This window comes from Nipponia nippon, unplaced genomic scaffold (assembly GCF_047370975.1).
Source record: "Nipponia nippon isolate SJK-2023a ecotype South Korea unplaced genomic scaffold, ASM4737097v1 scaffold_20, whole genome shotgun sequence".
Lineage (NCBI taxonomy): Eukaryota > Metazoa > Chordata > Aves > Pelecaniformes > Threskiornithidae > Nipponia > Nipponia nippon.
In genome coordinates, this window is record NW_028262337.1 from 6,860,462 (window position 1) to 6,874,939 (window position 14,478).

The 14,478-nt window shown below is 39.3% G+C and overlaps 1 protein-coding gene across 5 annotated transcripts in view; it reads right to left on the reverse strand.

Annotated features, from left to right (window-relative positions):
* The window catches only part of PDE4D (phosphodiesterase 4D), a 533,586-nt gene that overhangs the window by 112,826 nt on the left and 406,282 nt on the right, over window positions 1-14,478 (reverse strand). For all 5 annotated transcript variants that reach the window (XM_087759654.1, XM_087759655.1, XM_087759658.1 and 2 more), the window contains one exon: window positions 13,920-14,111. In XM_087759654.1, the coding sequence (XP_087615780.1) occupies window positions 13,920-14,111 (192 nt within the window). The remainder of the gene's footprint in view (window positions 1-13,919; window positions 14,112-14,478) is intronic.

The window sequence follows — 14,478 nt, forward strand, 5'->3', positions numbered from 1 at the left end:
TGCATATAGCTACCCCATTTTCTCCTGTGTTTTGACACTTAAAAGTGGCACAGCTGTGTAGAGCAAGGAATCCTGCTTTAGTCATCTGAATGACTTCTGTAAAGATGGAATAGCCTACAGCTTCAAGTAAATTATTTGCCAGTCTTTCTCACACCTACCCACTTTATCTGTTACTCGGGTTGTTTAGGCAAAAAGCAAAGAAAGGGTTGAGTGAATTCTTAGAAATGAATGTGTTTTCTGAGCGATCAAATTCATTTTTTTCATGATCAAATTCAATTTCATTTTTTACTGATCTAGTCTAATTCCCACATTTGGAAATGAAGAAGGGGCGGAACCCTGGAGATGAAAAGTTTTACAAGTAGCAGCAGCACTGGACAAAGAACAGAAGTATTAAATTGTTTCTACCTGTAAATAAGCAAGATAGAGTAGAGCTAGTTCTTTCTAGCATCACAAGCATCTGTCTGTGGCAAACAGTCTGAATGCCCAACATATGACACAAATGCACAAAATACTCATCAGTGCTTCAAATTCCCAGGCAACTGCTACAACATAATTATTAACTGTCAAAGTGCAGATTGGCAAAACTATGAAAATAGGATGGTTCTTCTTCTCACCATCTCTCATGGGCTTCCTTACTGGAGGTGGTACTTTCTTGCTCTTCTTCCAGTTCAGTGCCCCTGTTTGCCACCCCTTGAGTGCTGAGGCACTTCTAAGAGACAACATGTACATGTTTCTGGGTTTTCTGCCCTGGAGGTTTTTTTTTTTTCTTTTCTATAAAACAGCATGACCCCACTCCTCTAAGTTTCATCCTACTTGAGCTCTTGCTGGACTGCATTTCATTGGAGAACACTGATAAAATACTGTAGCTTGTTACTTGTTAGAGGAAGCATTATTAAATATTAATTTAATGCACTGAAACCAACGCAGGATTTAATTTGCACTTTTCAAATGCACCTTGTGTCAAGAGCAACAATTCCAGAAATTATCATTAATTTGGTGAAAGCATGATACTGAAAGTACAGATATCCACAGCTTTTGCAAAGCAGTTTAGCACACACCAGACCCTTGAATAGAAAAGCAATTGCATAGTGTGGTGAGTAATCTTTAATCCACATTGGGTCAGGAAATCTGGAAAAGGTGGGAGTGCTCAAAAAGGGAGCAGACACATCTAAAGCGGCTGTGTTATTTTTTGTACAGAAGAGCAAAAACGTATGATTCAATCAAAGTGCCATTGATCCACAGTGTAATGCAGTGTAGTAAACACTACAACATATAAGTGACCTGCTGTTTTCTTTTCAGATGATACGGAAGCTGATAGATGATTCTGTCTGGATTCTGGACAGGATAGTGCCACACATCTATATACAGAAGCAGCAAAAGGGAGTGTAAACCCTCTGCAATATATCACAAGCTTCTAAATATAGACAGAGCTGTTAACCTTCAAGGTTCAAAGAAATTGCTCACATCAGTGTTAGGCTCTGTTCACTAGAATGCCTGGCATACTTGTTCACATCTTCATTTTTCAAAGGAAAGGCAGATTTGAAAGCAGAATAATTTTCACATAGCCCCAAAATTTAAAATTATCAAATCCACCACCGCCAAAAAAGACTGCTAAAGCACACAACAGTCTACATGAGATGAATCACTGTTACATAAAACACAGGCCAAACTTCCATTAGCAGACCAAAGATTATGCAACACATTGCAAGTTATTTACCACATTAAAATGGTGAAGCCTGGCCTTCTGCAAAGTTTCTGGGTTTTACTTCCTAACCTTTCCTATGGGACATAGTTGAACTCAGCCCATATAAACTATGATGGTCCCCACCCTGGAGAAGAGATAAAAGTGCTGTGCTAAGTCAGAAGTTAGACGAAATTGTTCAGCTGACTGTTACCAAATAAAAAGTACAAAAATTTTCCTTTCTTTCCTCAAGATTGGCATTAATTTGTCTCTTCTATCCCAATTACAGGGCAGTAATTAACTTTGCCCCTACTAAAAAGGAACTTAGAGATGCATGCATGGACAGACAAAGAAGCAGGCAGGAAGATTAACACAAGCATAGACAGGGTGAGTGCAGAACCTTTATTTCTTAATGAAGTTGAGATAATTTAATATATTCATCTAATAACAGGAGTAGCTAGACAGACATTCTGCAGACCTGCTAGGATACAGTTAAAAAAGCGAGGGTGTTTTTTTAATATGGTTAGAAAAAAGTCAAGGTATCCATTAAGGAGAAGTGAGTCTCCATTAACAGAATCATAAAATCATAGAATCGTTCAAGGTTGGAAAAGACCCTTAAGATCATCGAGTCCAACCGTTAACCTAGCACTGCCAAGTCCACCACTAAACCATGTCCTCAAGCACCACATCTACCCATCTTTTAAATACTTCCAGGGATGGAGACTCAACCACTTCCCTCGGCAGCCTGGTCCAATGCCTGACTACCCTTTCGGTGAAGAAGTTTTTCCTAATATCCAACCTCAACCTCCCCTGGTGCAGCTTGAGGCCGTTTCCTCTTGTCCTGTCGCTTGTTACTTGGGAGAAGAGACCGACCCCCGCCTTGCTACAACCTCCATTCAAGTAGCTGTAGAGAGCAATAAGGTCTTCCCTCAGCCTCCTCTTCTCCAGGCTAAACAACCCCAGCTCCTTCAGCCGCTCCTCATAAGACTTGTGCTTTAGACCCTTCACCAATTAAGGAGAAGAGAGACCACTAGAAATGTGTGTCTGCACTTGCCAGTGTGGAGCTTTGCAGGGAATGTCCTGAATAAGGTTTGTCTTCGTAAAGGCCATAGTAAACTCAGATTAAGACTTTCTAGACACACATGAAGAATGCCAAGTGAGTGATCTTGAGGACACATATTGCAGATGGGAGACATCAACAGGACAAATAAGAGCTCTGTCTAAATAGAGGGGGGAAAATGTACGAAACATATTTACACCAATTTGACTCATACCTTTTCATGGACAAGATATGGTCAAGATAAAATTCCTCGTTAATCCTGACACAATTTTTGTAGCATAAATTATAAGACTAGTGGAAAGAATCTTGATGCTTTGTATCAGTTTAAAGCATGATCATACTGGTTTGCCACACTCCTCCATTTGAATGAAAAAGTCACTTATCTCCCCAGGATAAGCACTGTCTGAGGATGCTGGCCAGGCTTTAAAGCCAACTGGCATAGTCTGCGTTGGATTCTCTGGCTGCAAACTTGGGACATAGCCTATTTGAAAGATTAAAGCTGCCAACAGACTTTTAAAAGCCCTAGGGGACAGTGGCTGTCTGGAATCCCTGCACTGTGCTCCACAGCACGAGCTAAAGCTTTTGTCACATTGTCACAAGAATTGACTCCATCTTTATAGAGTTGTTTTGGGGCATTTTTTATTATTTTTTTTTTCTAATAGAGAAACATAGGAAACATAAAAGCAAGGAAAAATCCATACTGTTTATACAGAATGTACAAAATAGGAAAGGAGATGAACAGGAAAGTAGTCTTCTTTTTGAACCAGAAAATCTGTTGCAGCCTCCTTTTTCAGTGTAAACATCCAAATTTGGATTAAGCACGACATCCACTCATTGCTGTATATAAGGCTGATTCAGACTTACTGTCCAATAACATTTTATAAATACAGCTTAGATGAGACATTCGTGTTTTCCTTGCCCATACGCTGGAACACAAATATACCACGTGCAAAACCACAAATGGAGAACAGAGAGTAAGGTGATAGTTTACCCTAATTGTTAGGATTTTTTTTTGCTGCCCCTATAACATTTTATAGGTGAAGCCAAGTAAGCACACAAGAAACATATGAATTAGGTATGCTGAAATATGCACGTTGCTCAGATTCAGATTTTAGCAGCAATGAACTCTGATTCTAGATTGCACTCTGATACAGTAATGGAAATATCATGTAATGACACTAGCCAGCAGAAGCTGTGCTCTAAGGACAGCGAGCAGGACGGGTGGCTGGCTGCTCCATGCAGCTTACACTTTATCGTCATCTGCATATGGAGAATCCAAATGGCTTGGTGTGTAATACTGATTTTGCGGAGTCAGAAATCATAGCTCTCCAAGTTAGTTTGTTCTGCAGGAACAGTGCTTAAGTCATGTCATCTGAATTTCTAAAGACTTCAAAACCAATTCTCTAGTCCTAATATGAGATAGCCGAGGCCTGGCTCCAAAAGCTAAGGCTGACTGGAGATAAGAGACACCTCTCAAGGTTGTGCCCACATCATGGGGTGTGACAGAAACTGGCTTACAGCTTTTCCCAAACAGTCAGTGGCTTGTCAGTGATTTGCAGCTCATTGAAAAGCTGAACACCATTTGGGGGCTGATCAGGCATCTAAGGCAGGGGCTAGAGACTACGACATTGTGGGCAGGTTGCAATTTAGGGCTGAAAGAGCAAGCAATTGAAGTTGTTGATGGAGTCACAAGCTACAGAGGACGGGGTTGTTTTTCCCACAGCATTTCTTTATTTCTGGGAACATGTACCTTAAAGGATTTTTATGAAGAGTTACTTGAAATCACTTGTTCTATCATACAGTAGACAGAAATTAGACCCTGAATGAAGCAGACTCTTGTCAGCTATTGTCTGAGTGTTCCTGAACACCACATTTCACTGTAACACCATGCAGTTATGTCCTCCTGGTACTTCTTTCTAATACAGCAACAGAGCTTGCCCTAATTAGTCAACAGTATTGCTAAAGCACAAATCAAGTTACTCTGCTCTATGGCATGTTGATGAAGAAAACAACACTTGGCTGCCTTATGATCACAGATCCAAAAGACAGCTCAAAACAAATGTGGATTATTACACATGGCTAATACACACCAAGATATGCCATGTACTAATGCACCAGGAACTTTCCAGGTGTAATGGATATTTTGTACAAGAAACTACTTTAATTTTTCATGCCACCTTTTTAGCATGTCAGTTCCTGAAGATATACTTTATTAGTTTTGAAAGAAGCCTTTGAATACTCGGAGTCTACTCTGTTGAAGTCATCAGTGTTAGGTTACCTAAATTACAATCTTACTTCCAATTGAACTGCATTAGCACCCAAGGTGAGGAACTCTGTCAAGACTCGGAAAGACACAATGATGATATCCATTACAGACTAAGGGACTGGAAAGGAACAGTGAATACCAAGGTGCTTTTAAATCAGCATTTTGAGATTTAATCCAGGCAGTATCAGGAAGTATTACCTGGTTACCTGTGTACCTTACTGTGCATCACCAGCATCATATCATTGGTATAGATATGATATGATATATATCATCATATCATGGGTATAGATGGACTTGGCAGTGATAGGTTAATGGTTGGACTCGATGATCTTAAAGGTCTTTTCCAACCTTGACGATTCTATGGTTCTATGATCACAGTGCCTGTGCTTTTGAGCAGACTAGAAACAAGAGCCTTTGCTGGGTGATAAGGGCAGCTAACTATGTCTCAGTGATGGTGATCTGAACGAAGACCCACTGAATCCAGAAGCTTCATTCAGGATTGCTGGATGCACTGGAATCAAAATCAGCTGACTCAAAGAAGTGGAAGTATTACTATTTTTCCCCATTCTGTATAATATGGTATAGGAACACTATCAGGCTTCTTCCATCTCCCATGAAAGTATCATAGCACCCTTGGAAGCGTTCAGGGAAGATCAAGACCTCTTGTGTCAGACCCAACTACTTCTTTGCTCAGGAAGCTGAGCAAAGAAGAGACTGTACTCGCACATCCGACTTGGGTAATCTCCCTGGGGAAATCATGTAGGTACTCATGTAGTGGGCCATCACAGAAGGATGCCAGCATGATGTGCAAGATATGAAAACAGGACAACTCAAGAAATCACCTGTATCATATTGTCCCAAACAGCCACCAAGCTTCAACATTTTAATACTATCATAATATAGCAGACCATTTAGATGACAGAACAGTGGACAACTCTGAGTAACTGGCCTGCATTAAGTCTGACAGAGTATATTATTCAGTCCTAAAAAGAAACACATGGACTTGCCAGAGTGTTTCACTGGTGTAGGTGGTATTCCTTCTAAAATCAGAAGGCAGTCTGCCTGGGGGGTCACTGAGGAGATGACAATGGAAAAGAAGCTACTGCAGTGTGGGGGTTTGGTTTGTGTGTTGAAGGAAGGGCTGAATTAAGCCAGAGGATGTAGGACTTTGAACAGAAAAGAGCTGAACTCAATCAGAATAGTCCAGGTCAATTCAGCAGTGCTGTTCTAATATTACAGAAATTATGATTTAGCTCTAAGCAAGGCTGTAAAATAAACAAGCATCAGTGACTGAAGGATAGGTTGGTTTTCTGCTCAGGTTAGAGAAAATTAATGAGTGGGTGTGCACACATGACTGGAAGCAATCAAGTTAGTGCAGCTTAACAAGTTACTGTTAATCAGTTTTGATTGCATTAGCTCACACACATAAACTCTTGGCTTTTTACAAACAAAAATAAAATGTATTACCTTGAACTACTTTTAAACAGCAGACATTTGGTTGCTGGCTTGTCCCTGCCTCGAATGCTTAAGCATTGAGAACAGATATGATTGCGTTACTTCTGAAGGATAAAAATACACGACTTTCCATGTGAATCTCCTACTGATGCAGGCTGAAAGATTTTCTCTCTAGAAGAAATGAGAGCAGAGCTGCTAAGAACAGCACCTACTCAAGGTAATTTCCCAGCCTGAGCGAGCTTGCACTCAGCCAGCCACAGGAAGATTATTTCAGCTTCAAGGTTTAGAAAAAAGGGTCCCCTAAACCAAAGTCAAAGGCTCCTAAATGTATGTATATAAGAAGAAACAAGACTTCAAGAAAATCAAGGCAAAACCATCAGAATATCAGTTTGTCCATTTTCAGGGAACGAACTCTGCAGCTAACACAGCATTAGTGCCATTGCAAGCATACAGAGTGGTGTTTGTGCCCTGAGGGGTGAAACAAGAACTAATCTTCCTCGGTTGTGAAATAAATTCAGCCTGTGCATGACAGTGATCACTGAGCTGGAAAAACAGTCTAAGAAGCATCCCCAAAAACATTCGAGTCCCTCTTTACAAAGTTCCCTTTCTCCACACTGCTCCCATCCTTCAGTATTACAGGTGCATGCACGCACACACAAAACACGCCCATCCTCCCTCCCCTCCACTGCAGATCTGTGTAGCAAGCCCAGAGATGACTGGTGTTGAGATGTAGCTGAAATCCCAGCTAAGAATTGGTTTTGGTACCATGTTTTTAATAGCATGCCACCTTTGACTGAAGAGGTTTAGGAATTCAGTCTGCTTTGTTTAGCACAGGAGTAGTAACTTGCCATTTTGTTTCAAACACCCATTATTTCCAGAAGAGGGGAAAAAAGAAGCCTGAAATATTAAAAGTGTTTGAAGGGAAAGTGATGGGTTTAACAACTGAGAATTATATTTGGAAAATTATTAGGTTTTGCAATTGTTTAGTCTGGAGAAGAAGATGCTGAGGGGAGACCTTATTGCTCTCTACAAGTACCTGAAAGGAGGTTGTAGCGAGGTGGGGGTTGGTCTCTTCTGCCAAGTAAAAGGTGATAGGACGAGAGGAAAGGGGCTCAAGCTGCGCCAGGGGAAGTTTAGGTTGGATATTAGGAAAAACTTCTTCAGTGAAAGGGTAGTCAGGCATTGGACCAGGCTGCCCAGGGAAGTGGTTGAGTCCCCATCCCTGGAGGTATTTAAAAGATGGGTAGATGTGGTGCTTGAGGACATGGTTTAGTGGTGGACTTGGCAGTGCTAGGTTAACGGTTGGACTTGATCTTAAGGGTCTTTTCCAGCCTTAACTATTCTATGATTCTATGATTAGGACATAAAATCAATAATGATTCTGTATTGTTTGAACGTAAGATAAAATCAATTTGCATTTCATCAAAAAAGATCCTGATTCAACAACCATATAAAGGCATATTAGAACACCTTCGAATCTCGTGAATTAAAAAGCAGATCAAAAGAAGACTTCTCAATGTGAAAATATTCTCTTTTTGTTTACAACATAACTGATTTCCTGATCAACAAATGAAGTTAGTGCAAACTTATTATATACATCTAAGCAAACTGAATATTACTGAGCTCTTTGTTTTGGATTCCATTTGTAAAATGTCCCAAGCAACTGGAAAGGACACAGTGGTCTTCTTTCAAAATGTTTTTATTTCTAACTCAAAAAAAGATTGTAAGTGACTTACTAATTACTTAGCTTAATTTAAGCTGCAACCTGGAAGTTTCTTCAACTTAAAAGATCTTAAGAACAAAAAAGGAAAACCCAGTGAAGCAAAACATTGGCCTATTTTTCCTAAAGCCATGTAAGCACATTTCTTTTCATGGACAAATAAATGTCTCAAGCAATTTAATACATTTTTTCATTCAAAATTGTTTCTGAGCTGAAACACACATAGAAAATGCATTTTAAAAGGTTTTTTAAAGCAGGCTGGACTTTGAAGTTTAACTGGCTCTTTTCTGCCAGTAATATCTGTGATACAGTAATATCACAGATTCTGAGAGAGGAATCCCATAAATCATAAGGAATTTCAATAGCAGTTTATCTGGAAAGACAGACAATTATATCTGATTTGTTAAACTGAGGTGCAATTACTCTGCTCAGTAGCTGCATGCCTTTTCTGCTCTCCTAGAGTCTTGGCCAGAACCTTTCAGGGAAAAGTTTTTTTTCGCTGTAACTTCAGACGCATACTCACAGCATTTTATTAATAAATCCAGGCCTTCCTGGCTCAGAAACAGAAGAATAAGCTGTATCACTAGTAATTTGGCTTCCTGTTCTGGATGCGAAAATATATCCTCATTTCATGATTTTATTGGCATATTAAAGGCTCAGATGAACCTTATTATCTCTCCAGGTTTGCCATCCTTGTCTGCCATTATTTTAAAGTACATTCCCTTTATGAATCTGAACCAGATACAATACAATGCAATTTTTTTAAAAGGTGAGCAGACTGTTGAGAACTGGGAAATGTATGCAAGTTTACCTCAAAAATTCTCTTCTCTGGCAGTTGTTCCACATGCCAGTTAAAGGGATATTTCAGCCCGTTTGCAGTTTCAGATCAGGACCAGACCTGCCAGTCACTGACAAATAAGGGAACTCCCTACCGTGGAATTTCCCTTTATTTAAGGTAATTTTTGCAGCCAGAATAATTCTGTTATTCTTTATTCTTTGCAAAATTACAGATTATTTTGGCTTTATTTCAGAAAAAAAACCCCACACAAATTAAAAATCCCACAACTATTTCTCCACCTATTGAAGAAGGGGATAATTCATCCTGACAAATAACTCAAATCTCTGTATGTCAGTATCTGTGTTTATTGGAATACAGAGACTCTTTTTGTTCCAAAGTAGTCCACATTTGGGGTTTTGTTTGGTTTGGTTTGTTTTTTTTTTGTAAACATGGAGCCAAGGTTTACAGATACGTTCAAATGCAGTCTGTAAAGCAGCATGTCCTCTAGGAGAAGGCAGGATAATACTGTAGTTACGAGGAAAAAATCCTGGAGTAAATTGCATCCTCTTGACATTTGTTTTACCAGGGAAAGCAGCAGAGGGATGCTACTGTCTACAGAAGGTATTTGCAGAATAGCAGTAGGCTGGCCAGTTTGGGGAATGGGTGTACTGGTGGCCATTTACCAGGCCAATGACCCTGCAGTTCCCTACGGTCAGTATTCCCTGGCTGTGTTCTGGTGCTTGAAAGGTGGAAGCAAGGTTTAATAGAAATTAGCAAATTTTGTGTAACTATACTAATCGGAGCTTATATTGATATTTCACCTGATCAAGGAAACAGTGCTGAGCCTCTCTAAAGAAGCCCATAATACTCCCCACACCAGCTACTTTTTTACTGAGTGAGGTTCAGTTGGCCAAGTCCTGGAAAGACCAGGATTTTGCAGCCAGGCTGTGTTCTGTGACCTTGTGGAAATGGGGAAAGGGTAGACTTAAGGAGTGCTTATTGTCACATATCTTTTCCCCTAGATACATTCAGAAGACATAGTGGAGTTCAGACAGACTTCTGTACTGAGAGTGTCCTGGTCCTCTGGTCTGGTCTGCTACACTCTGGTCTGCTTCTTCAGGATCGCAGGGGGACTACACATGCTTTTCTCCCTTTAGAGTGGCAGTTAAAACATGGGCTCTGCCCTAGCTAGTGGACTGCTTATTGGCTTCTTTCTAGTGTTCATGAGAGTGCTAATGATTTCTCTGAAGAATCCATTTTTTAACCTGGTTAGAGACTTGTTTTTTGCTAAAATGGAGACTCTCCACAAATTCGATCTCATGCTCTGTTAATTAGAGCAGTGATCCCTTAACAAGAAAGATATAAAAAGTGTTACCACTGCTGCCTCTGTCTGCATTTGCAAGCCCTGAGCAGCAACAGCAGTTCAAACAGATGCGTATTAAGTACTCAGGCCACCTCTGCAAGACAACCACATTCAGAGCTCCCTGCTTCACTGATGCCTTGAAATGTAAACCTGACAATTCTTCCAGTACAACACTGATGACTTCTGTCATATTTCAGCTGCCTTGTTCCCTTTTTTCCCAGTATTGGAACTGTGATGTTGGGAACATTTTTTCCCCAATTTTCCATTCTTTATTCTCCTTCTTTTTAAAATTGTTTTCCTGTCTGTCATCACAGATCCTGGCCTGTAATTCCTTATATTGGCTCACTGATCCTCACTGGCTTGCTCATTCACTTGTCTTTCTCTTGCATATCCTCATCTTTCTGCTGGAACTCCCATAGCCAGGCTTTGCAGTGCATCTGTGCTCTTCTGCCTTTGACATTGCATCTTCCTGTCTAAACCACCTGCCTCTCCAGTTCACAACCTTCAATGGCTTTTTCTTATCTCCTCATATCATCTCCATGTTCTGCTTTTTTTTCCCCTCTCTAGGACCATGCTATTTCTTCCAAGAGATAATAGAAAAAATATGTTACTCCCACTTTTTTTATGTATTTTTCCTTTCTTATCATATGGCAAGCTGCTGGTTTTGCCTTTTTCAGTACCATAACTTCACCCACATTTGTCCCACTAACCTTCTCTCATTTGAGCAGCCTTGCACTCATCCTTTCTTTTATTCTTTTCATTAGCTAATCTGGCTCCTCACTTTAAAACATATTTCAGTCTCTCTGATTTTAAAAAACTTTCCACTTCCCCCTTCTCTGCCCTTGTTTCTGTTACTTTCCATCTCAACTCACTGAATGAAACTCCCTTTGGTAGCTCTGTGAGATTTACTACTTCAGACACAGGGACTTGTGTTGTACCTTCTCCTGGGGTTAGTATCTGACTGTCTCTTGGTTATCATCTTATGCTTCGACTTTAAGTTGTTTGTGGCAGAGCCCATCCTTTCATCCTGGGCTTCCAAAGAACTGAGCCTGACTGTGTTCCCTTCCTGGCTGGAGCTCAGAGCTGCTGCAGCAGCGCAAATAATAAATAATGACAGAATGATGAATTCAGTACTTTAGCACTGCCATCCACTGGCTGTCTTTTATCACGACACTCCATATTTGACTAAAATGTTGAAGTTTTGTTTTTGTTTCATCTGCTGCTACTGAAATGGAATGTATTATTGTAAGCACACTATTTGAGACTAATGGAAATGCCAGAAATCTTTGTGTTATATTCCCTCCAAATTAAAGATGCATGCCTTTTGCTTTCTATTTTGCTTTACAGCTTAAAATATTGATGTTGGTAACTCAAGTACTGAAGATTCAGGGGATTCTAGGTGAAACTGTTATGTACAATTAATTAATCTGCATTACCTGAATGATGTGTATGTTTTGTAATATATTTTGCTTATGCTTAAGAAACATGCAATACTTAAAATTAAGCATGTAGAGAGATGCAAAAGGGCAATAGGATAATTTAGGAGAAATCTAAAATTTGTATGGTACTTCCCCTGACAGCTCTTCCAGCCTCCACCTTGTTTAGCAATGTCCTGAACCAGAATGGTTTCCTTTCCATGAGCACATCCAGTTACTCCTTGAACCCATATATAAAGAGCTTTGTGGTATTTTTTTCTTTTTTTTTTCCCCCTCACTATTTTATCTTTTTAAACTTTCCCCTCTTTCATTCCTTGGTTTTCTTTTACTTCATTTCTGTGAAATAACCAAGCTTATTATAATTAGGCTTACTGATATATGAGTAATATTCCATGGTTAAAACAACTTGCCTTTTACATTTCCTAATGTGCTCCCATCCTAAACAGCAGCAGGAATATTTACCTTCTTAGTACAACAACTCCTCTGTGACAGGAGACTGTGAAAATCTATCCAGATGTGAGGTCCAATGAATTTTCTATGCAGATTATTTTTAATTTTATGAAAATTTAAGAAAATTTTGAAAGGAAGAATAGATACAGATGTCCAAAGGAAAAAAGCGTGCTCAGTGTTTCAGTAATTCAATTGTTTGTCCAATTTACTGCCATGTGCTGTTACCCAGAATTGTAGGAAATGCAGAAGCAGATTATGAGTTCAAGGACGGAGCAGTAGTTGAATTCTTAATTGAAATGACTTATCTTAGCGACACAGTGACCTGGATTGGCCCCCTGAACATAAAAGTCTTTCCAAATGGTATCCTGATGCCGGTGCCATGCTAAAAGCTTGACTGTTGTCCAGCTAAAAGGAAGGTTATCCGTCAGAGGAAGATTTGCTGGAAGGGGGTCACTATGTGCAAGTGAAATGCATTTTTCCTTATGACAAGGCAAGATGGATTGGTCTTTTTCTCACTCATTTTGTTTCAACCAGAATTGATCACACTGGGCACAGAACTTACTAAGTACTTCAATCTACAGGGCTTAACTGAGGTATGGACCTTACACCAACCCTCTGTAAAGGCATGAATTTTTCTCTTCTTGACACTTACAGAGGAAGAGAGCTATAATTAGATGGACTAATCAACATTTCTAATAATGATATGTAGAGCTGAAAATAGAAGTGTTCAATTATATAATGACTGCAAGTTAAATATCAGGTGAAATTTCACTCATTATTATGAAAACCTTTTTCCTTTGTTCTGCATACTGACTTATTTTTTAAAGAGGATATTGATTGGGTTTTGCCTCATTAAAGAACAGCATTTATATTAATGCTGGACTTTCAGTGCTTTAGGGTTCATTGTTCACTAGGGGACTCTCACAAGCCTGGTCCTTTATTTTAGTGATGTATAATTGAACCAATGAAATCTGGAGCAGATAAGGCAAACAAACAAACAAAATTATTCTTAATTTCTGCTACTTACAAGTGACTAGAAGCTAGGACACAGAACATGTTTTTAGTGTCTTAGAAATAAACAGAGATTTGCATCTGACTTCCACTACCCATGCAACCTGGGGTCTACACATACTTGAAAAGTATGATCCACTAGCAGAAAAGACACACATCATGGAAGAATAGTGAGAGAGAATAGAATAACTTTCCCAAGGTCTTTTGTTAAAATTTTGCCATTTAGATAAAATGATATGTGAAATAGTTTTTGCCTCTCTTGAATTTATTAATTTCTGCCAGCTGGTAAATCTTTTCTCTAAAAACCTAAAAATACCTGGTGCAAATAAATGGAATCTTTTTCTTAAGAATATGAAGAAGTAGAAATTGAGTTTGAATCACTTTTCTGAAAAGAACTTAATAGCCAGGAAATCAGAGTTCTACTTAGTGTTTTGATACACCAGTATTGACTGTCTTCATTATTCTGTCAAAGCTAATAAAGTGCATAAACACATCAAGTACACCCTCATGATATCCTTACTTTCAAAAAACTGCAAAAACAAGTACAAGCTTCATTAAAGAAATAAACAAACAATTATCCATTACTTCAGTAGCGTAAGCAATTACTGTCTTTGATTTTTGAAAGAAATTTCTTGTGGCTGGAGAAATCTTAAGACAGAGGACAAAGCATTGGCTAGAAGTATTTTATAATGTACTTACATATCACTGGCAATGGAGGAGTTCCTGGACATGGACTTTGGAGAAAGGTCATAGTCGCTGTCTGACCGGTAAAGGAAAGACTCCCGACGTTGACTGTGAACAAAATTTGCCTGAAGAATTAGCCCTGATCCAGGGCTTGTCATGGGATCCAAGGGACTTCGTCCCGATGATGTACCATTGTCTACATCGAAACTGCAAAAAGAAAGGAGAAAAAGATTTATGCCATTGACATAAAAATTTTGAAAGTAATAAACACTCTTCTGACAAATTTATCACTAGGTAATTGCTTCTTGATAATAATGCGGAAATAAAGACCTGGTCAATTCCACTGCTAAGCCAAAAACCAAGGCACACAAGAAATATACTTTAAAATTGCTGATAACCAAAAAGAACAATTCTGAAGGAAAAGAAATCTGGAAGAGAAAGAAAACACTATTAGGAATACAAGAAGCCTTATGCTTCTCTGCATGTAGAGTATCCATGAGCTCTATACCTGAGGAAACATGATGTTTCATAGTTTTCTTCCTCAGGCCCCGTCTCTTCTGAGCTGGACCCTCAT